The sequence below is a fragment of the Poecilia reticulata genome, linkage group LG19 (genome assembly GCF_000633615.1).
Source record: "Poecilia reticulata strain Guanapo linkage group LG19, Guppy_female_1.0+MT, whole genome shotgun sequence".
NCBI classification, from domain to species: Eukaryota; Metazoa; Chordata; class Actinopteri; order Cyprinodontiformes; family Poeciliidae; genus Poecilia; species Poecilia reticulata.
Window position 1 is genome coordinate 19,332,522 of NC_024349.1, and position 25,174 is coordinate 19,357,695.

Below are 25,174 nucleotides of genomic sequence, written 5' to 3' on the forward strand. Positions count from 1 at the left end.
GTTTGGCCCCAGGATTGTTATGGGTTTTTTTCTTCTTCTCCCCCCCCCCCTACTCCACGCATCAAACATTTAATACTCACTGGCCAAGTTTGATTTCAAAGTACACACACATATTGGTTCTTGTGGCCTCAGCTTTCACTGGGCTTTTCAACCCAAACCACTGAATGGAGTCAGTCAATCAGCTGGCGTCCGTCACAAACACTGCCTGATTAGGAATGCATGGAGCATCAGCAGAGCTGAATCAGTCGGAGAAACCGGCCCATCGCCAATCTCAGCCTCTGTGTCCCTCCTCCCCTCCCTTTCTCCCCCTGTCTCCCCTCTGTCCTCCTCCTCCACCCCACCTCCCTCCTCTTGTAGGACAAGGAGGTGAATCTGGAACAGGTGCATCGTCGTATGAACAGTCTTTTGGACGAGGACTTGGCCCACAAGCAGATCCCCGGTCCCTCTATCGAGATCTCTGCGCTGGACATCGGCAGCATGCAGCCCAGCCAGGCCTCTCTGGTACCGGGGCCGGAGTCCGTGCGGGACTACCCGCCCTCGGCCCTCACTGTGACCACCTACCTGCCCGGGGAGGGACCCCCACCTCCCCCTCTTCCCCACCCTCACCATGGGGGGACCCTAGGCAGGACACTGCCCCCGTCCCAGGGCCCTGGCAGCACCACGTTGCCCCCGCACCACCCTCTCAGCAGCACCAGCCTCAGCGGCACCATGCAGTGCAAACACCGGGCTCCCAACGGGGGGCTCTTCCGGCAGAGCCCTGGCAAGACACCCATGCCAATGTCCTACCAGGCAGTCTCCGCAGGACCCATACCCGAAGCCATTGATCCCTCCCACAGTACATCCATATAGAGACAGGATGGGACGGGGGTCGAGGGGTGCGGGTGGCGGCCGCTCTGGACTTTACCCAGGTCGGCATGGGAGGTGGGTTGGGCAGCTTTAGAAGGGAAAAACATGTATAAATTAAAAACATTTTGTATCCTACCATCTGTTCAGAGAATACGTTTAAAAGAGGTGAAAAAAAATGGGTATATGTGGGGTTTGTGGGGCGCGAGGGAGGGGCCCGGGGCGGGCAGACGGGTTCTGGGCGGGCTGTAATTTTTTTCTGTACATATCTGTAAATATCGAGACAATGAGTGAGGTCAAAGTGTATTTTGAATATTCTCAATTTTTGAAGTTGAGTTATAAAACACAAAAAAGATAAAAAATCTATATCTATACATTGATGAAACGTTCTGACTGTTTGAATGGCTTTGTAAATTTTGTTCAATTAAAAACAATGACGCGGATTTCATCGTGATTGTTTTCTAAGTGCCGAAATTAAACGATGTCTCTCGCCACAACTCATCAGTGTAAAACGACTACCCATGATGCACTGCTGTAGGGGACGTTGTAGTGTTGGACACCCACTGTTATGCACCTCTGTACCAAACCTATATCCAGTATACCTTCAGACGCATCGGACAAAAATGGTCACTTTTCCCCCATTTGTGTTACTAAAAATAGACTTGTTTTTTTTTTTCTTTTCTTTTCAAAGCTAAGGTCAACATCTGTTCTTTTTTTGTTACGTCCACTGTAAACGGTGTTTGTATGAGGAAGAGATGTTTTTGTTTCACACAAATGAATACATTGTTTATATGGACATTTTCTATTTGCCGTCACTTTTTAAAAAGATGAATGAAAGGAATAGTGGAGCAAGAAAAGGTGAAGACTTCAGGCTGTGATCACAGACGCTGCTTGTAATTCGAGGGAAAACTTTGACTTTATCGCTGTTAGACTTTGGGTCCCTTCAGGTTTCTAATTAGTGGACGAAGGCGACAATTTGGGTTTTTACAATATAATCAAGAAAATTTGCCCTTCAAGTGGAATATATCCAGCTTTGACTTGTTTAGAGATGTGCTGATCGGGTTTATCAAAGCTAACTGACTGATTTTGACTGATCACCATTTCTTTTTTTTCTCCCCTCTGGAATATGACAAAACAAAGGAGAGGGTGCTTGATGCAGAAAGCAGAAACTGATTACAATTAATGCATAGATGTACATGCCTGAAACTTTTATCCTTTCTTTTACTCAAATGCCCTTAAATGAAGATGCTATATTCCAATAAGAGTTCTTAATTTTGTTGCATTTAACCAATGGAGCAAGGAAGTCATTTTTTTTTCAGTATTTCACCAAGAAGAACCTGACAATCAACACCTCCCTACACATTTTAATAGAATAATCTGCTAAAGTATAAAGCATGATTGTGTTTCTAATCCCGGTAAGAAGCTAACAACCTGACTTGATAATCAAATATTAAGCATCAGCAATATGATTTGTTTCCTACATGTTTACTACTCTTTAAAACAGGTTTTACCGTCTTGTGGCGACGGTATCTGCACAACCAAATTCAAACTAAAAAGAATGACTAGATCCATTTTAGTTTTCCCAAATCCGAGGCCTGAGCAGCTGGAGTCCTGAATGTTTTGGATGTTTCCCTAATTCAACAATCCCACTTCAAATGAATAGTTTATTAGAGGGTCTCTGCAGAGCTGGACGGCGTGCTGAGAAGGTAATTCAGCAATTGGAGTTGGACCCGACCCATCTTAAACCTGCCAGGCATCTGCCCTTGAGGGCTGGAATGGGATTTTGCTGATATAAACGCTTTAAAACCAGACTGTAACATTTATTCCTGTTGCTCATCCTCCACATCCATCCAAGATGAACCGCATACATTGGCTTAACCAGATATATAGAATGGAAAAAATATTGGGCTTCTTTTTCACAATAGTATATATAACTCTGTTTCTTATAGAGAAACATGAACTATTAGCTGGTTATCAGGCTATCTGCTCTGGTAGGACTATCAGTCAGCTGCTAGGAGGTTCCCAATTATGGTTCAATATTACTTTAATCAATAGGAAGAACCTGGAATACCTTATCAAGTAGTGGTTTAAAAATGTTCATATTTGTATTCATCTGACTGAATTTCAAAGAACCTTTGTTGTTCTAAGAAAATCCGTCATCAGCATTCTTGAGGCCATGTGTGAAACTATCAAATTAAAGCTCCAAATATTTCCAAACTTACCAGATGTTGAAAAAACAAAAAAATAAAAAAAACATGGCATTTTCTTTTTAATTGCCAGAAGTTTCATTTCCAACCTATAAATCCAGCCATTAAGAACCGACACAGTTGGGGTTAGTCCATAAAATGTTGCAGGTGATCAACAATGCAGACAAAAAAGCCCATTTCTGTCAACTGGAACTTGGATGGAATATTTTTTTTCTGATCAAATTGAGCTGTAAACACAATTCCAGCCCCAGTATGCCAAAGCTTGCAGAAAACGACCCGATCTTGAGTTATTATGCAAATGTGAAACAAAAGTATCAGACAGCAGTGGCTAGTTGTGAGCACAGCCTAAGAGTCTCTCACCTTTAGCTTAGTGTAATTAACCAGAATATTAAAATGATATAAATGTGTTTTTTTTTCTACCAGAGAAGTTATTGTCACTTGTATTGAGGTTTTTCTCAGTAGTTATTCTTATCAGGAAGGAGGGCAAAATGACCGAGGCCTCATATTCCCACAAGTCATTCCTAATGAGGTCCATTATCACCTGAGGGGATGACGGAGAGCGTCATTATCCAAAGTGCAATCACAGGCTCACGATGGAGGCGATTCAGCAGGTGCCATACCCCACAGCTACTCGTAAAACAGAGGAAGTTTTACCACGTTTGCCGAATGTTTTTTTTTCTTTTTCTTCTACTTCTTCTCTCTCAGAATATCATAACGAGCCTTGAAAGAAAACTGTTTAAGAGGAAATCTAAAGCCCACACTTCACCCCCGGCATTTTTGCTGTCATAAGTGCGATTAATGTGCATTTATAGGCCTAATGAGTTTTGACTTCATTTTCATTTGCCAGAGTGGGCTGTTTGGAAGCCTGCTGATCGCTCACGGTAGAGTTTTCAGGACATTAACAGCCAGAAAGCAGCAAGAAGCAGACCGACTCGCCTTTGACGGGTTTCCCATTCCTCATGCGCTAATGCGGAAAAGAAGAAATAGAGACTTTGACTTGCAGGAACGAAGGGCCTCCTTTCTGGAGATGGGACATCAGGTTTGATTTTTTTATTTTAATTTTTTTCTGCTGCAGAAAGTAGATGTATCCCACAAATCTAAAAACAAGACGTTCTATGTTTTGTTGATGATATTGATGTTATTTAAACTGCTTGTTTCTTTTTGTGTTGTCTCCACTTGTCCACCTTGACAAGGACGAAGATTGTAGATGAATTACAGTAAAACCCGTTTTGTATCTAAGCAATTGGGGTTTGATAAGATACTAACTAGAGTCTTTTAGGCCACCGTACTGCATCGCTTTACTCTTTTTGCTGGAATTTCCTTCATCGACACAAACACTCAAGCCCATATGAAGAAAAATTCTCAAGACGGTTTTGAATTCAATCAAAAACAAAAAAAAAGACAATCATGTCTGAAATGTGGCCATTCAGAACCTGTGCATTTTACTGATTAAACTGTGAATTTATCAGCTACCTTGAAGATGAACAGATCAGAGCAAGGTAAAGATGATTTCATAAAAAGTAAGATAATGTGTTCACAAATCAAAGCTAATAGACTGAGATTAATGCAAAACAGACTGTTTCAGAAATGTGTTTGGAAAAACAAGCTAGGTGGTGTGAAGGCACCGTTGAAGACGACTCACAATTTGGAAAGAAAATACTTCTCTTCATTTGCTCATTTATCAGTTCGGGAGCATCTAAGACATGATTTAGTCCTCAACAGGTCTTAAACTAAGATGAATGCCACCATTCAATACTGGACAGCTATGCCCAACCTTCCTGTTCTCAATAGATTTTGGAGGGAGCGTGCAATATTGGCAATATTTGCTTAAAATTACCAATGTATCTGCCTGTGTACATGAGCCACTTCAGCCTCCCAGACAAGCCCATCCTCTTATTTAAACTGCAGTGAACTCCTGCCTAGTCCCTGTTCAGTATATTCTGTAAAACTCCAAATTACTTGTGGAAACTTTGCCCGCTTGATGAGTGTTTTCATAGAGACTATCAAAACATTTTGAAGAAAGCTTAGGAAGCTGAATTACCAAGGTGCACAACTATTGGTTGAAGTCTGCAAGGCAGCCAATCCAGAAGCACCGTTTGTTTCCCTTGGCACTGACTAGTTGTAACTCCCAAGAGCAGAGATACGGACGATGTTAAGTTTCTGCAGTAGCGCTATCATCATTTAAACTGTGTGAATTAATGTATATTAAGGTACATTTTGTGTTTGATATAACAAAACAGGCAATTATAAAGAGTTTTAGAGGGGATCTCAAAGATCACTGGATTTTCCTACCCTTAAGGAATACTTGGGGTCCACTATAATTTCAACTCAACCTCAACTGACTCTTCACTATAGCTCTTTAGATGGCACACTGGTTTATACACATGAAGAAGAGAGGTGAATGGAGAGCGGACAGAAAAAAAGAATCAAGGGACTACTCACTAGGATATCAAAGCAGATTTTTGTATCCTGAAAAGTTGAATTATTCACACAGGGAAAACACCAGATCTCTCTTCACTGTATCTCTTTAAAACAAGCTTTACGTCCTAGTCACCTTTCTTCTTCCATTCATGATTTGACCTGCCACATTCTTCGTACAATCTGGCTGCAGCCTAAGCTCTGGCTGCAGCCTAAGCTCTGGCTGGGATTATCGCAGAGACCCATACCCGACCTGAGCGAAATGTTTTACGTCCCACAGACTTTGCGATGTAGTGCACTCGGGTGTAATTTAGGTCACAACTACAAATGTTGAATTCCATCATTCTACCAAGAAAGACATTGTTCCTAAATAAAGAACATTTGAACAATTGGCCATGTTCCCAACAATAGACATCAAGGAATCGAGGTCTATCTGCAACCTTCCTTTGAAAAGAGCAGACCAAAGTAGAGATGCTCCACTATGACTCACTTCACCATGTTTAGAGGAAACAAAACACTGCATAACAGCGCTGTGGTGGAGGGGATGTGGGACTTGTCTTACAGCCACAGGCTCTGGACACTTCACAGTTGATGGCTGAACCATGAACTCTGCTGTGCACCAATGTTTTCTAGAGACAAATGTAAGGCCATCAGTCTGACAGCTGAAGCCTGTTTCAAACATGGTCATCAGCAGTATAATGATGCCAAACAAAGACAAAAACAAAAAGTACAAGAGAATGGCCAAAACAGAAGAATCAAGCTGTTGCTGTGGTTCAGTCAAAGTCTAGACCTCATCTTGTTTAAATGTCCCGCAATTATGTTTCAGAGAGGTGGACTTAGCATGAAGTTCGGTGAATTGAAAGAAGAGTGGGGCACAAAATCAGACAGGAAATCAAAGTTATTGGTGTCTAAAGTGAATCTATAAACTGTTAAGTCAGAGTGAACATAGAGCTTCCACACAGCGCTTTAATAATTTAGTTTGTTTTCTAAATAATTATTAAATTACCCAATGTGTTGTTGTTAATCTGAGGTGGTATTAATCTAATTTTAAGGTGTGACGAGGACCAAATGAGAAATTCATGTGCCGGAAAATGTAAAACGTGTCATACTACAGTCTGATAACCTTGTAGTACAAATGTAACTGGTGTTAATCAAGAGGGTTATTGTGGTGATTTAGAACTAAAATAACAGTTTTAGTTTCATCATCATCTCATTATCTCTTCTTTGAACTCAGACTGAGATGAGTGGCAGAACCAAGTGAAAATTAGGGGATTCGTCATGTTCAGCTTTTTACTCATTTAGTTATATTTTGTGCTGATTAGATATCCATGAATATTTTTAAATATTTGAAAAGTGGGTACTTCTTCAGTAGGCAGGGCATATCACTGTGCTAAAGTGGATCGGTCGAAGTGGATCCACGTGTTTTTATCCGCTAGAAGGTTTTCAACTCCYGTCTCAAACAGACTCCACATTGATGTTTTCTATCGGTGTCAGTAGTTGATCTTGTGTTTCGGTTTGCCTTTCTATCTGTGCTTCACATCCCGACTGAGTGAAGACCCTGAGGTTACGGTTGGTCAGATACGCAGAGGTGGATTTTCTGTTCAAACTCCAGCGCCCTGAAACGAGACGATGACACGAACTGTTAAAGCTGACCGTCTGTCACGAGTCCATCTCTGAGGGAAATCCTTATTTTATTTATGAATATGCTGCTTGGAGTTTCTTAATCTTTAATAAAGAAATATGGTTTACACATTTGTTTGTCTGGCGTGTCAATGACTAGATTCTTGTCGGGTGAGCACAAAGATGTTTAGCGAATAGCCCCATAAAATGTGATAAAATATATTTTGATGTTTTTTTTTTTTGTTCCTTTTGCAAACTATCTTCAGGAGACATTTGCAACATTTGTTATATTTTCAGCTGGTGCGGTTAGCTTTCACACTGCACTGTTTAACACTAACTAAGCCCTTTGAAAAACCTGTTCACTTTGTGTACAAAAACAACTGATGAGTTAGGATGGGTGTGGGTTGGCATAATGGTAGAGCTGCACCAAAAACCACTGAACGAAGCGACACAAAACCCTCTGAAGAAGAGACTGAGTGCAATTTTCTTTCCCTAAGAAAAATGGAGCAGCATGAAAGTTTAGTGATTGTAGGATTTCCTTCTTGTCATCGCGAGTCTAGCACTCTACTTGCTTATTTGTCTTGGTTGTAGTTACCTAAAATGCCCCGCTTTCAGAGCGGTTTCTTGTTCACTGTACATTTGAACCGCGCCAGAGTTCAACTGAACTGAGGTCTTTGTTTTTAGGTGGACCAGAGTTCGATTGGGCATTCACAGCTCCCCAAACGAACAGGACTTTCTGAGAAAATGAACTAGAGTTCAGTGAAAGTGGGACTAAACAGGACTGGTGTAAATGTACCCTTAAGAGTCTGGAAAAAAAAAAGGGGAATTTACTTAGACTTTTCAGCAGTCCCATAGCATGCAATCTGAATTATTTGACCAGTGGTATAAATAGATACACTCTGACATGAGCCGGAAATTGGATGAGTCGGTGGGTGATGATAGAGTTGATGACGGGTGTGGGTAGCATTGATGGCTGGAGAGTTAGATGGGCAGATAGTTGAATGGAATGTATGGATCAATTGAGGGGATGGATGGATGGATGGATGGATGGATGGATGGATGGATGGATGGATGGATGGATGGATGGATCTGTAGGTGTGTGGGTTGGCATGAATGAAGGCAGGACACAAAATGACAGTTGGATGAATCAACCAGTGGGTGATGGACGGGGTTGGAGTTTGCTGTTGGGGTTAATATGAAATGGTAAAAATAAAGGATGAAAAAAGTATAAGGGAAAAAAAGAAAGTATAGATAGTAGGGCTGTATAAATAAATCGATTTGTCAATATATATTGATATTTTTCGCCCTCGGAAAGTATCGGAAAGCAATGTGGAGGGTTGGGATCTTCAGTTATAGAGCTGAATATGTACAACACCATGTTAAAATCCATAAGTTGATGAAACTCCAAGGTTTCCGTGTTGGGATAATGAGCACAAAATAAAGTTACGAAACTCATAATTTGCCATCTTTCCAGCTGTTATATGAAAGACGACATCTCGACACCAGATCAATCAGCCGGCACGAATTAATCGTAAGGTGCTAACAGATTATAGTAAACTAATCTCAATTGAGCTGGATGATATCTGGATGTCTGCATCTAACATTTGACAGCAAATGAAACATTTCTTCTCCTACTGTGCGTATTCGTTTCCATCCCTCCCTGATTTATATTCAGCCTGAAGGATGTTCTCTGACCTTCCATCTCACCTGCTCAGACGTGTCTTACATTAAGAAGCACAGTGTGCAAATTGGCTCTAGATGTTATTCAAACACATGACAACTGAGCCTAGGAGTGACATTAAAGAAGCCTCATTGCTTCAAACCAATGTAGCTTCACTCGGTAAGAAGCGGCTGATAATTGAAAATATTTTCTGAATGTTTCTGAGATTGTAGAGAGGGGAAAGAAGAAAAAAAAGCTGTCGATTATTAGACCTCCCGCATATGAATACGTGCGCGCTGTTTTTAAATATTTGACACGCCGCCAAGCATTCTGCTTGCTGCCACATCATTAGCTCAGCACTGCAGAACTCTGAACGGAGGCAGACATGAATGTTTGAACGCGTCTCTCTCTCTCTCTCTCTCTCTCTCTCTCTCTCCTCTCTCTCTCTCTCTCTCTCCTCTCTCTCTCTCTCTCTCTCCCTCCCTCTGCTGCATCCTGGCACAAAACATCCTCTGCTCTGTCAATTAGGGGTAAGATTTAGTCTGACGCACCGGCAGGAGGATTTAAAGCGACACAACAAGATGTGTAGGATGCCAGCTGTCCTCTGGCTTTTAACTCATCCACACCACACTTGGCTGTCACGGCGCTGACTGTCGGAGCAGGCAGAGGACAGGTTGGCCGGCTGATTTGACTAAATGGTTACATGTGCCACCTGGTTGGGAAGACAAACTGACGGGGCTGACGGTGAGAATATCTGATCAGTCAGCTGGCAGGCCGCCCTGCTGGCGTCGCGTTTCACTCCTGGGATCAGACGAAACGACTGTTACAGGAGGTGACAGCAGAGGTCGCAGATATCTGAGAGGAAGATGTTGAGCGATTTCTGCCTGATTTATAAGTTGCACCTTTGATCCATCGTGTCCTCATGCTGTGTGAGATGCAGTGTGTTTGGAGGAACAATCCCGAGGCGTACGCTGCTGCTATGTTTATGGATTCCACTGCATTAGAATTAAAGTACATTTTTGCATTTAGTGCATTTTAACTTCTACAGTCACAGTTTCAGCGCTGTGTGCAGCTTTAAACACCTTTGAGATGCACAGAGAAATCTCCGGCTCACGAAATTGTGACTTTTTTTTTTTTTTGCGTAAACAGCCAGTCGGACACTAGAAACGGCCTGACCTCCTTCTGATCATTTAATGCCCTGTACCAGGGATGTGCAGTCAGGTCTGGCGGCATGAGGCAGGGGTCTCGTTTGAAGTTTAAAATGTGCCCCCCAAATAGTTTTAACTGAACGTGGTTGGAAGTTACCTCTGCTACTTATTTAAATAACTGGTCACTTTTAGCAGGAAGTTTGGTGAGTATTGATTATAGGATTTAAATAATAACTGGACACAAATGAAGTTTGTCTTGTTTGATCAAATCTTAACAAATATGGACATTGGAAAGTGTCCGTAAAATTCCAACTGGTGCAATTATTTGTGTTCACTTTCATCTGGTATTTCTGTGCCCTTTCTCTTCTTACTCAGGCATTTATAAACCTCTCCGCAGTCAATAAATAAATTAATAAATGTCTTTCTGAAGGTTTTTTCCCGCCCTGCTCAAAGTAGTTTATTTTTCGCTTGTGTTTTGTGTTGCTGTCTGAAAAGTGGGGATCACCACAGAAGGTTCTTATTTCTCGTATTAAGAAAATTATTGGACTTAATAACTCATTACCGTGTCAATGACACCGCAGGTGTATCTTGTTTAAATTGGCTGATTTCTGAGCCTATAAAACGGTCATTCGGTCCAGAGAACTTCGAAAAATAACAAAATATTACAAATTTTCTCACAATTTTCAAGGCTCTTCAATTATTTTACGTCATTTAAGAAAATATCCTGGAATTAGCATCGTTTAAAGTACTTTTATTTCAAATGAATAATGGAACAAAAAATTACATTTAGTAATTTAGTAAGTTGAGATGCTAGCGTCTCAACTAAAGCCCAGCATAAATATTAAAGTTGCACATGGAGTTTTTTATTTAGCTTCTAATTTCTGGTTCCCAAGGAGACCAGATATTCCTACCATGTTTTAAAGTTCCCTTAAATTAGAGTAAAAACAGTAATCAAATTGTCTCCATGCAATTGTACGAGTAAATATTAAAAATTAAGAAAAGCTGACAAGTACTTTTATATATTTTAAATGTAATTTCTTGAATGACTTTCATATTCAGTGCTTATCAAGTGAATTAAACCAAGATAAATGAATGTGGATTCCACAAAACAAAACAGCATTAAGTCTGTTTAGTGGTTAGCCCTGATCAAACCTCCATGAGATACCATTTAAAACCGTAACAGCTAAATTTACATCATCCATGGTGCAACGTTGCGCATTCTGGTTAAAACACATCATTACTTACTTTACGTTGAGCAGCTGGAGGGAATAAAAGCTGATGTGGATGTAAGTGTCCAGTTGTGCGGGCAGTAATGGGCCGTTATACGGTTACAGGCGGAGCCGCTGTCACGCACGAAGAGGGGGTCAGTGTTCATAAATCAAACGGGAGGCCGTGGGGTTATGTTAACSCGGCGGAGCCGTGCACTCGGATTACCGAGCGGAGAAACTCTGAAGTCACACAGGCATGAAATGGAAACCGCTTTATTGCCATAAATATGCAGATGCACTGAACGAGCTGCAGACTCCCAGCCATCAAATGCTGTTATTGAACAGCTCAGGTGGGCAAATTAAATCCGCTTGAGGCGCCATGTTTTCTGTCGGAGCCTCTTGTGTTGCATCATTAGATTCAAGTCACTGAAGTTAGCACCTGTTTGACTAAATAAATCAGCAGGAGCCTCGAAAAGCCCYGAAGGGAGTTAGGAAACACAAAGTCAAGTTTGTAGAGAGTGCACCCTACCCCTCTCCCTTCATTATTCTCCTCTGCAGCTGTGACACATTTAAACCTGTGAGTCTGTGAAAGGCCATGACCCGGTTTGTGCCGGGAGCTCGGTTTCCCTCGACTCAAAGATGCAGCAGCCACAGCAGAAACAAGATATTTACACACACTGTATACAGAAAAAAATGAACTTTTTTTCTCCCCTGACTGTTTGACATAAAAGCAAATAAAACTGGTCCTGTTTTATGTCAGTTCTGTTTTTGTGATCTCAGAACGACAATTCTGTTGGAGAAGTTGCTAATAATTTCCTCAAATTYAGAAATTTGAGATTGCAATGCATTTAAATAATTCATAGATGACACACTGTGACCCTCTGGCAATTCAATTYCCAGAGGTAAATTCAATATTGATATAATTCATTTACCATCATCTCCAAAGAGTTGTTGTAGATGCTGATACTTGTGGGCAGGAARGATCTCCTGTACCAATCTGTATTACAGTGAATCTTTGGAAGCCTCTGACTGAAGATGCTGGTGTAGAGCCTGGTGACCCGCCAGGCTTATAATACAATGGGGGTAAACCCTGTATTTATTTATTGCTCTAGTAATCAGTAGTTAGAAAATAGTTGAATAATTACAAATTTGGGGGTTTTGATTTTAACCAAGGGCTGCACAGTGGYGCAGTTGGTAGAGCTGTTGCCTTGCAGCAAGAAGGTTCTGGGTTTGATTCCCGGCCCCGGTCTTTCTGCATGGAGTTTGCATGTTCTCCCTGTGCATGCGTGGRTTTTCTCSRGGTACTCCGGTTTCCTCCCACARTCCAAAAACATGACTGTCAGGTTAATTGGCCTCTCCAAATTGCCCCTAGGTGTGAGTGTGTGTGTGCATGGTTATGTGTCCTGTGTATCTCTGTGTTGCCCTGCGACAGACTGGCAACCTGTCCAGGGTGTACCCCGCCTCTTGCCCGGTACGCTAGCTGGAGATGGGCACCAGCCCCCCTCCCGACCCCACTGAGGGATAAGGGTGCAAGAAAATGGATGGATGGATGGATTTTAACCAACAGTGATTACTACTCAATATTTCCATTTTGTAGAAGTGTCAGTTATCTTTGTAAGCCTAAATAATCCTACATCTTGACAAACATATAAGAAGAATCTCAGTTTTTGTGACAATGACGGCTCCTTGAATAGGGAGTGTTCACTTTTCTGCCGAGTTGTTATGAAACMGACTAATTTCTGAAGTTTATCGTAAACGTGATTCAACCTAACTTTGGTGRTTAAACAAGAAAACTGATTATCACAGGTGCTTTTCATCCAACTGAAGTGAGTCTGAGCTCATTTGCAAAATGAAATTGATAACCTTTCAGTCCATATGTGCAAAGCTTACAGAGAAATAAACTCACAGCTTCCATTGCAGCTGGTAAGTAAATCTTCAAAGTATGATTTCTCAAAAAATTAGCACTGTCCAGCTGTGTTGGTCTGTCGTAAAAACAAGCAAAAAATATACAGTATATATATAAAGCAATGTAGCTTCTGGATGCAACATGACAAATGCAGAAGTGTTCCGGTGGTACGGATAATTTTTGAGACACCGTACATGTCCTGCTGCTCGCTAAATGGACATCTGTTAAAATCACACCTGCCACTTCATCTCCCATCAGCCGACATTCCTCCTGCAGGCTGCGGACCGTCGTGTCCTCTCAGGAAAAACCTGTTCTGTCCTCTCCCGCTGCTCACTGTGACGTCTTCGTTTCTCTAAACGCGTCCTGCACAGCCTCTCATTAGCAATCTCCCGGTGCATCCTGTGACTTTGCATTCCAGCTAAACGTGTCGGTTCGAGCACCACGGTTTAAAAAAAACAAAAAAAAAAAAAAAAAACGTCATAACAAAGCCTGCAGCTGCCCTGCAGCACTTCGACACCGTGCAGTGAAGTGAAAGTCATTCTGAGCTGATGTGGGAGTAATTAGAGGGATTAACTGTGTTATGTAACTTAATGACAAGCAGAAGATTCTCATTATTATTGTTTAATTGCTATGAAGGTGARTATGTACTGATGAGAAAACTGTGAAGCTGTAGGCTGAGCTGTTGTTGCCCAGGTGTGAAACCTCGAATGTCGGACATGATGGGGCTTTTCTAGAACGTCGCTACGGCAATCATGTTATGGAGACATGCTTCGGGGAGTTTTAATTGGTATAATTATAATTTGCAGAAGCGGCGCACATGCCTTTGAAATACGTTTAGCACCCAAACACTGAACATCAAGGAGTTTGATCTTTAAGGTGCCTGCATCCATTCAGTACAGTCTACGACTACATTCGCACAGCAGGCGAATTGTAACCCAAATCCGTTTGGTTTTGCACATGCGTGACCCATATCGGGCTTTTTCAAGGCAATCTGAACGACCCAATTCCGATCTTTTCACCCCTCAAACGAATCCGATCTGTGCCACTTCCACATGCGGTTCTAATTCAGATACATATGCGATTGTTTTCAAAGCATCTGCAGTCTGAACAACAGTCACGTCGTATTTTATCCGGCTTTTACGTCGTTCATGTGAGACAAGCGTCATAGTTCTCCACCGGAGGAAGCCAGTATAGCCAGATGTAAACAATGGCCGAAATTTCTGATGATGAAATTATGAAAGAAGTCTGTGTCGCTCAAGCACGTCAAATCACAATCCCATCACTCCCGGCTTTGACTACTCATACAAACAGACTTCCCTACAGAAGTTACAGTTGATTGTCCACAAGACGCCATTGCTATTTGTTGTGCTTCAGTTCTATCAGCCTCTTTCGTCTTGTTGTGACCTTGTGACAATAATGTTGGCTCCCATTGCTGAATTAACTTTAAAATTGATCCATAAACGACCCCGTCCACCAGTACTCCCGTAAACGGTGCGCTGCGTCAACGTTCTTCTTCTGCATGTGCTTTGGAAACACAGATCGATCATACCGAAGTCTCATTTCGTTCTGACAATTTTTTTTTTTAAATTAGATTTTAGCAAAAAAAAAAAAAATGGAATTGAGCATCAAGACCTGCTGTGTGATTGTGGCCTTAATGTTTCAGACATCTCTTTTGCTGAATTCAGTGAAGCTTTTAATGATTGCGCAAAAGCAGCAAGGGAGCCGTCTCACTCTCATTGGGCGACTTTGTCTATTTAACGTCCTCYTCTCCGCTGCTTTGCTGCATGAAAAGAGCAAAACATTGACTGCGGGAGGGGAGGGGGGAATCTCACTTTCCACTTTACTGTCAGTTTCTGTGCTTCCTTTCTTCTGGTTCATAATGTGCATAAGAACAGCTTTTCTTCTTACATATGAGGGCCCTGTAAGTGTCTGAGCTCTTATCCAACCATTCATGGACACAACCCCTGCCTCTCTGTCCTCCACCCATTAATCCCTCCATTTTTTCCCTCCTCATTTTACACATACATACACCAGCTCCTCTCTGACTCTCTCTCTCTCACACGCACACACACACACGCACACACACACACACACACACACACACACACACACACACACACACACTGCTCTCCTGCTGATCGCTCTGTCATACAAACACTCTGAAAGCAGTTGCGTGGTAACAGACTGAAGCGCCAGAGTTAGTGAGAGGGAGCGGGATCAGTGGGAAGCTGGTGACGGTCCGTCCGCCCTCGCAGTCCAATCCCGAGCCTTTTGAAAAGACCAGAGAGCAGGACGCAGCGTGTGCAACATCACCTGCTGGCTGGCAGTCGATCCTACAGAGCCTCACGGTCTCTGATCTGATTTCCTAGAGAAAAATGGAGGGAGGGGACAGCTCAATGAATACCGTATTATAATTCCAATAGAATTGACCCCTTGTGGGGATTTAAGTTTAGCATTAAAGGATTATTGATAACAGATCTCAAGCTTATGTTTCTAATTTAAGAGGAGGGATTTGTTTCTCAATTAAATGCCACACCAAACATAAAAAAAACAGAGATCATAGATAATAATAGTATGACTACTGACATATTCTGTCTGAACAAAGAAACTGGTGGTTTGAGTTGAAGACGAGCTGGATGGCGCTAAATGGAAGCAATCCATGACAAAATGCAGCTAATCTTAAGAGACACAAGTCATTTTGTAAAGGTTCTACGTCAGTCAGTATCTCAGATTGTCATATACACTGAAAAAAGAAAATAGTTGAACCAACTTAATTGAACTGCTTCAATTGGCAACAAGTAATTCATTTAAGTTTATCCAGCTTAATTTATTTAGTTGGTTTAACTTGACAAATTTAAGGCAGACTTACGCAAATCATTGAGTTTACTTCAAATAAAGAAGTAAACTACTAAAGGCTCGAGAGGTCTTTATTTCAGAGTAGTTACAGGAAAGTGAGGGAAGACGTGTGGTAAAGGTCATCAGACCAGGAATTGAACCTGTGATGACCGCATAGAGGACTAAGGTTTCCCTATGTGGATTGTGTTCCACCTCTGGACCACCACAGCATCCCGGTCAGCACCGGGTCTGTTGCTGGTGAAGCTTGCATCGTGACGTCAGAAGTAGGATACGAACGTGGCATTGAACTTAATTGCTTCAAGTCAAAGTATAAAGTTTAAGTTAAAAATGTGTAACTTTTAATTTAACTCAACACAAAAAAGTAGGTTGTCATCACTAAACCAAAAGAATAACACTTTATTAACACTTTATTTGAAGGGGTGTGAATAAGACTGACATGACACTGTCATAAACATGACATAACACCTGTCATGAACATGAACGGGTCTTTGTGAATGTTTATGACAGTTGTCATGAAGTGTCATTCGGTAAATAATGACACTTTTAATGCAAAGTTGCTCTAAAAGTTGCATTAAAAGTGCCAACTTTGCATTAAAGTGTCATTATTTACAAAATTATGCAACCTGTTCAGTCTTTTTTGAACTGCTCTGTCGTGAACTTTTACATTTAGCAGACTTTGAAGTATCATTATAATATAGTTGGTTTAAAGTCTTAGGTGTTCGGCTGATATGCTCGCACTCCTGCAAGCGAAAAGGTAAAAACCAGCGCAGTCAGGTTCGGGGTAAACAACGTATAGAGATTTCAAACTTTTTCTACGAGCATGAAAAATAAATAAAGATGCACTCCATAGGAACTGCTCAGACATTAGACCTCTTCCCTTTTTCTCCAACACAGAAATAGTCCGCTGCTTCGGCTTAGCAACAGCCGGGAAAAGCTTTTTTCAGTGACTTTGTCAGACTTTTCTCCTTTCATCATCACTCTCTGAAAATTCTGGTCCCAACTAGCTCACTTCCTAAAACTTTTACTTTCCCCTGTGAGTAGATGAAAAAGCTGAATATGTACAAGATGACTTTGCCTCTCGGCTCTCTCTCATGGGGGGCCACGTAGTTCAACCACACATTCGAGGAACCACACCGCCGTAGTTCCGAGTCCGGCGAGAGCTTTGATCAGGCCGTCTGCACTGTGTGACCTTTCTGAAAGCTACGGAGGAAGATGCATCACAGATGATCATGCACAATTTGCTGCCTCCTGTCAACAGAAAAAACCCAATTCCTCCAACTTTGGTACCGTTTCCTTTCTGTGAATTACCGTGTTTCCATTTGGCATCGGTGGACTGAATTACTAAAAACACAGGTGATTTAACGCGAACTCCAGGAATCATACAAACATTGCTTACGTCTTTGTTTTAGACGAATGTTTGCTCGGCTGCTCACCGAGTGGTGAGGAAATCATCCCAACAACATCCTAATAACTCATTTATCCAGTTGTAAAGATCCGTGATTGAACCGCGAACCGTACTCTCGTCTGAAAACAATTTCCACTCCCCCCACCCCCGACTTATTACTATTTGATAAAAACAAAGTTTCCCAACAGCAAAGAAAAGAAAAGCAAAATCTTCCCTTCCGTCCCAATAATGTCAGTGTAAAAACTAAATTCAAAGTACAAAACTTCTCCTAAATTAGAATGCTCATTGTCCATCCAACGCTTAAATGAGTACGCACAAGCAAATTCCTCTAGTTTTTGACAAGCTCCAAAAATGCAGCGTGTTTCTTTAAGGACAGACCCATGCAGGAGTTTGCAGAAATGGTCTCTCTGCAGCAGCAATGGTCATTAACGAGATAAAAGGCCCCCCTATTGTCCTTGACCACAATGAGACTTATTACTGGTTCTGTTCTTGGAGGAAAAAAAGTGCCACTTGCTGAGTGTGAGTGCCCTGATTCAATGGTGTCAGTCATTTGCAAGTGAAAAGGTGATGCATCAAGGAGGATAATGACCGGCCTTAAAGGAGAGGAAAGAGCAGAGGGGGAGCAATGAGAGGGAGCATGATGAACCATATAATTAGCTTGTGTGAGAGAGCGTGCATGTGTGTGTGTGTGTGTGTGTGTGTGTGTGTGTGTGTGTGTCGGCAGAATTGCCTCTGCTACCTGCTTTTCCTCGCATGTGCTCAGGTGTTTGAAATGCCGACAATAAATCAGAGAAATTACAGCAGCAGCAAGTGAAGCTTTGGCTGCTGCACAACATTCAAATCAATACGATAAAATCACAAATATAATGCCTGACCGGAAAGATTGATTATTTTTTGTTTTAGCGTTGATCAAACTCCTGATTATTGCCTCGTTAATCAGGCGATCGGTCGATACTTTCCTTTACAGATATGGATAAACGATGAAAACCTATCACCTTTCTCTCTCTCTCGCCACAACACAGGAATACACGAATGAACGGAATTTAGTTTAATGCGAGTTAATAAAACCTTTGAAATGCCTTTCCACGTCACATAGTGACAACTGTTCTCGCAGAAACCAACAGGTAGAGCTTTTGACATCACTTCTGAATGCACCTTTATTAGCAGCACAAGTTTCATGCCAGTCACACCAGCGGGCTTCCATTCAGAGGAAATTTTTTCCAGGGTTGATGTTTACTTTTAGATTTCCGATAGCATCTCCTCTTCCAAACACATCAGAGTCCATCCAGCAGCTCTGCTGGGATCAGCCCTGAAAACAATTGGAGAACTTTTACAGCTGATGCAACCCTGTTCTAACCATCCACCATTTTTAAATCTGCAAGAGGAGTGGAAGTTTTGCCCCAAACTTGGCAAACTTTGTATTCCTTGAATCTGCAAGGCAACCCTGACCGAAGATACCGTTTGCCTCAACATGATATAAAAAAAAAAGTTCAGTTTGACATTAAGGACTTATTTACTTAAGTATTAGTTTTCAACTCCTTGTTAGTAATGATGATGGGACAAATGACTTTTGCAAATGTAAAATCTTCAAGCAGTATATTCGGAAAAGTGTACATTCTCTGATTTTTATTTCGTTTTCACAAACTAGTATGAACTGTTATAACAGATTTGTTACATTCCTGCACATCTATGTAATATCCCACACTCATTCCCTGGTACTGTGATCTTGCCTGTATTTAACCCTGTTTAATCCCAAAATCTTACCTGCAAAATATTTTCATGCATTTTAATCCTTAGCTCTCCCCAACACATATTTGTGAATTATTCTATTTTATGTTGTTTGATTTTATACTCGCCAAGAGTTGTTGATGGAAAACCATCGTCAAAATGTATTCTCGTTCTTAAATCTGATCTACTTGCACACATAAAAAACATACAAATTAACATGCATAACCTTTTATAACTAGGCCCGACTATAAGTGTATTCAGAACTGTTTAAGATGCATAAAGATGCAATGCCACATCATGCAGATGGCATTGTCTCAATGAGTCGACATTAATCAATGAGGCAAAGGAGGAATTTCTCTCTGTTCCACCACACCAACCAAAACCTTTGGACTGCGTCCACAGCCAGTTTCAGGAAGAGGTGTGTGGACTCATTGGAACAGCTACCCCATGGGTGAAGCTAGGCTCCCTAACTTGTACCCAAGCTGAATATGTTTAAATATAATAATAATAAAGTACCTGCAGCCTTGGTTGACCATAATAGGGTACTATGCTTTTATCGACTGATTGTTTTATGAATGACATCACATCTTCACATCTTATAGAAGTCATTCGGTGCACTGACTATGCGCCACACTTTGTCGAAAGGGTCACCTGTCACCTTTTAACTCATCCACCAGATAGATTAAGGCCATTATCTCATCAAAGTGGTTCCTTCTCATTGCTTTTGAGATGGCTTTATTGTATCAGGGTCATATGACCAATACATGTGGCACAGGACGGTAGACAGAGAGGTGAGCAGAAGCCCAAAAGTGGGTAAGGCTGAGCTTATTCCTGAGATGGGTCAACTCTGCCTCACAATAAACAGTGTAGCAGGACATAGCTCCTGTTTTTTTTTTGTTTCTTTTTTGTCATGTTCTGAACTTATGGAAAATTGTTGGTAGTTGTCTTGAAATGTTTTCAAAATGGTAATAATCCTTCTCACTCTAGAATGATGCAGCTGAAAAAGCTGCATTCTTCACAGATTGGCGAACTGTGACAGTTGCTTCTCTGAGTTCGTTGCTCATGTCTTTGCTGCCCAACATTGTGGTAAAACACTCCTCTAAGCTCAACAAAGTAGCACCAAGGTGCTCAAGATCATCATAAATCCATTGAAAGCACCAAGAAAGTACTTAGTACATACTTCTCAGAGCTTTTGCATTTTGATTTAAACTGTTGGCAAATAAATATCTCTGCATGAATTCTGATTGAGGGTCTGAAGCAAAGCTAACACAATCCAATCGACACCAATGTCCACAGTTGATACTTGTCTTTTCAAGAAAATGTCCAACTTAAGACCATTTGTTGTGAATTGGTGTTATATTATTTAACTGAACTGAATTGTCGAAACAGTTAGTTGTGTCATGTGATGCTGGTCGGATTCATGAGCCGCTGGGATCCAGAAGTTTTCAACATCCTGATCAGCTCCATGAAACTTTGACTATAAACAAATGAAACCTTTAGCTATCTGTGTTTTTTTTTTTTTTTTGTATTTTACTACATTTTGTGATGTGCAATTAATTATTATGTGTTTTAAGTATTTATGAGCAGCACGTCTTCTTCTGCTGTATTTTAATGGCCGTATTGGACAAATAACGCACAGTTAAACTCACAGCGCTGCGTTAGAGTTCTATAAAATGAAATGAGCCTTGCAGGTCGGTGATGTGATTGCAGGTTGGTTTCTTGTTTTTTTCTTTTTGGTAAAGAGGACATTATCATTAACATGAAATAAAGCAAAAAAAAAAAAAGGATTCTTATGCCTATTCATGGATGAGACCAGATCTACTACCACCACTGCCCCCGTGTGGCAGACGTCTCCCTCCTGCTCGTAGTGTGATCTTCCGTCACCTGACATTTGTATCGACAGGAAGGGTTTGGCCGTTTACCCCCGAAGCCTTCAGCCAGTGACAGCGGCTGAAACCTTCACGATGGGCTAATCGTGACAAGGAACCAGTTGCCATGGAGATGCCGCCAACCTTGAGAAGTTATTCGTCGGATCAATATTTGCAGAGTGAAGAGGAAGGAAGGTTGGGGGGGATTAAAGGGGTGTATGTGAAAGGGAAGGATGGAGAGGAAACGTGCTGGAATGTTGTTTGACAAATAGATGAAGGTAGAAATGTTCTTTAACAAGAGGAACAGAGACGGGTCGGTGATGGGAGGAGGAGGTGAGGGCGCAACGTTCCTCGGAGAAATCCCGCTTCGTTTTGTTGCCCGGAGCCAAAACTATCAGGCGCTCGGAAACAGAATCGCCTGAACTACATCTAAGGAAGGAGTGATGGGTTTAACAAGGCCAGCTAATCAGATAAATGTGTTTGGATCCTATGTGGTTTACATCCCATTGGATTTAGGGGTAAACTGCACACATTATCTGTCCTTCCTCCATCTCGAAGGCATAAAATGCATTTTTTTGTTTTGTTGAGTCGACTTACTTCATATCTATCATGTTTCTCAAGCTGCACCCAAAAGAAAAAGCACTAAAGAGCACCATCATCAACACCGCCCAGAAAATCAGCCGTCCTCAGTACTCTGAGGGGTCACACACCCATGACACGAGCTGTTAGAGCTGCTGCCCTCGGGTCGCAGATGCAAAGCGCTTAAGTCACACTAATACACTCAGAGACAGCTTTTACAGTAGTGCCATAACTCTAATCAATACCTTACTTTCTTGCAGTACACAAGTAATATTTTTTTTTGTTTTTCTGATTTATGAAAAAAATCATAAATCATAAATGTGCTATTTTTTTTTTGTTCTTTAGATAGCTGTTACATTTCTCTTTGCATCTTGAAAGGGTTACTCGACCAATTTTGCGCTACCACACATTGCATGTTGGCACAGGAACATAGATTTAGCTTTTATCTTCCCATTAGTGCTGACCAGCAAACCTGTCTCTGCTGGAGAAAATCAACCCACACAACTTCAATATTCACAGGGGATATACAATGCTTTTTTTGTTGTGTATTTTTTTTTTATGTAGTGCAGGGTTTCCCCCAGAAAACTCGCTAAGCCTGGTGCTTGGGTGCTAGGGCAGTCATTCATCCAGCAGCCTGTCATGTTTTTGACTTAAAAATGTTTAAAGTTGACAGGAAACTTGAAAATATCACTTCATAATCACATGTTATTGAAAGATTGGAAGATTGACACCTGAACACCAACTATAAAGTCTTAAAAACTGCAAACATTTTAAAATTCAGACCTAAATAAATAAGCAAGTAAAGCCTGGTGGCCCGCCAGGCTTTATAATACGCTGGGGGGAAAACCCTGTATTGTAAAATTAAACAGCATAAATTGTAATTTCAGCTTTAGTTTCTTCTAGCCACAGCATGCTCTTCAACATGGCTGCTGTGTTTCTTCGTCTTCGCAGTGAGGTTCGTTCGCTCATGTTCTCTGACAAACATCAGAGGCCTTCGCAGAACATCTGGACATAATTTTGAAGTTAAATTTCACACAAGCAAAGAGGTGATATCCTGAAAGCAACTCTTCTATATAACAGTATCAGATGAACATTTTATGGCAAATATTAGATTTCTACAGCTACTTATGCACCACTTTGTATTGGTCTGTTACATAAAAGTATCAGCTGTAGCGTGATAAAATGTTAACAGCTTTAAGGTGGGATGAATACTTGTAGCGTTGCAGCAATAAAACAAGAGTTTGAGCGATTATATAGGGTAACGCTTCCTCCTCCAGAGGTCTCAGTGTAAGTAGCAGTTACTCCCGAATGAATTTTCCTCTTCTTTCTGCAAACTGTGTTCAATAAAACTTCAGTTGCAGGTAAACTGCAGACTATCGGTAAGATCTGACACCACCGTTTTAACCCCGTCGTCTCGTTTCTGCTTTCACCGAAGACCTCGAAAGCCCCTTCCTTGTGTTTGTTTTCTAGACCTGAGGCAGCATCATTTTTAAATCTAACACTCGCTGAAGAGGAGGAAGACTGATGAAGAAACCCGAGGAGACAGAAGCTGTTAAACTCTTGTGAGCAGGAGGAGCGTTTCTTTCTGACTGATGTGCTGCTCAAAGGCAACTGGAAGAGAAGAAGATAATAACTGCCGAAGTGCCATTCGCATTCTCAAAGGAAACCGTTTCTCCTTCTTTGATCCGATTATTTTCAGGTAATATCTTCTCAAGGAAAAAAAATTGTCATCCACCTACAGTGTCTTCCCAAGGTATTCATTAGGAATGCAAACATTTCTGGGGTTTTTTTGTTTTGTTTTTTATAAATCGGATCTGGATGCCTCCGATGCACCACTAGATGTCCTGGGGAAGCAGAGGGATGTCTGTGTTTCCCCATTAATCTGATCTAAGCAGAATGCAATAGATGGATCAGTAAATGGATATCAACCATCAGAGTATTCATTTGGCATTTTTCTTAATGTGTTTTTGTTCTTTTTATAGATCATTATTCATTATAAAGTGGCAATCTCCACACCAGCAAAGCTCACAATGACTTCTCTCTCACTATTATTGTATACCTGCTTTCCATTTCAATGGCGTAGGGAAACATAATGCAATGGAAAACTAATGCTCATTTATAAAATTCCTACCCATTAAACACACGATTTATTCGTTATACTTTTTTTTTTTTTTTTACATTTCCATCATATGCCATTTTAGGCAAAGTTCTGCACAGAAAAACATCTGAAAACAAAAGCAAAACAAAATACAATATCCTCGATCGCCTCTGTAGTTTGATATAACACTGCATAGACAACAAATGTGTGTTTGATTATTGTATTTTACTTTAAAAGAATTTAATTTAGAACATTAGATCTTTTAATCCAGCCCTTTCACTATCAATTCAAACAATTACTGAACTCCTGTGGTTTTACTCCAGTGCCTCAAGTGGTAGAGTAAGGAATTACTACAACAAGCACTGAAAAATTTACCTTTCACAGCAGAACAAGATTAAATGCTTGCTTTGGAAATAAAAAAAAACTTTATAGAAGGACTAAATGGAAAACAAAAGTTGGGCAGATTTTGTACATCCCTAGTTATCTTTTGTCTCCCTCTTTCCAGGAAAAAAACAAACAAAAAAAACAACAATAGAAATATTTTTATTAATTTATAAATGTTCTAACTCTCAAAGTTCATTCATGATTTTAGAAGACATATTAAATAAAACTGAATCTGTAAACTATATATATTTAATTATGTTATGTGATTCAGTCAAAGAACAATAATAATAATAATAGTAAAACCCTCCTCTCAGTCTTTGAAATTTCAAACCTTCGTGAATGTGACGGCTCTGAGTTGGGACGTTTGGTGGAGTCAGAGCTTCCGCTCCTTGCTGATCTCGTCCCTTTCTTGCCATCACGTCACACGGCGTTTGCACAGCGAGCGCTTCATCTGCCAGGTCCAGCGTCGCGTCTTCAGCCTCCCTCTCTGGAGTCTGTTTCTGCTCCTCTCTGTCACTTCTCCTCACCTCACCACAAGCCTGAGCACCTCTTCCCTTCCTCACGCTCTCACTTCCTCCTCCGTGTCTGAGCGGCGAACAGCCGTGACAGCGTCGCCTCCTTCGTGTCCCTCCGCGTCGATCTCCTGCTCCTCACCTCCTCGTCCGGCTCCATCCATCACTCCTGTCCCCCTGCCCTCCTCGGAAGGCAGTGACCTTCTTGCTGTGAGTCATCTCCACCCTGACGGCTCCTCCATGCTCCTCCTGCTCTCGGCTGCTCCTCTGCTGGCCCTGTTTACCTCGCTCCCCTGTCACTCCTCATCCCGCCTCGGTGGCCTAACCTCATACTGTCACCTCCTCGCTGTGCTCCATTTGTCTCATCCTCTGACTGTTCTCTCCTCTCCTCTACCAGTGACCTTCGGATGGGGAAATCTTTATCCTCTTCCACACTACTGTGCACCTCATTGTTTTTTTTGTTTTTTGGCTGTCAGACCTTCACGTCCCGTGTCTGAGAGCTTCATATCGGTTTTCATCTCTTGCTCAGTTAATGCACTGAAAAATCTTTACGGACGATCCCTCGGATCCAAGATGTCAGTCTTGTGAAATATTTTAGGTTTAGAATGATGAGTCGGCGTTTTTCTCATAAAGGTCATTAGCAGAGGTCTGACCACAAAGTCAGCTAGAAGAGTGTTTGTCAATAGGTCCAGACAGAAGAAGAACAAAATTTAAAATCTAACATGTTTTACTAC

At 41.4% G+C, this 25,174-nt stretch overlaps 1 protein-coding gene and 1 long non-coding RNA gene across 2 annotated transcripts in view; one reads left to right on the top strand and one right to left on the bottom strand.

The window, feature by feature from the left end:
- The window catches only part of grid1b (glutamate receptor, ionotropic, delta 1b), a 457,252-nt gene extending 450,030 nt beyond the window's left edge, over positions 1–7,222 (top strand). The window contains exon 17 of the mRNA XM_008437664.2: positions 358–7,222. Within this exon, the coding sequence (XP_008435886.1) occupies positions 358–824 (467 nt within the window). The 3' untranslated portion in view covers positions 825–7,222. The remainder of the gene's footprint in view (positions 1–357) is intronic.
- LOC103481877 (uncharacterized) overlaps positions 1–25,174 on the bottom strand; it is a 114,430-nt gene that overhangs the window by 9,715 nt on the left and 79,541 nt on the right. The gene's annotated exons all lie outside the window — the stretch shown is intronic.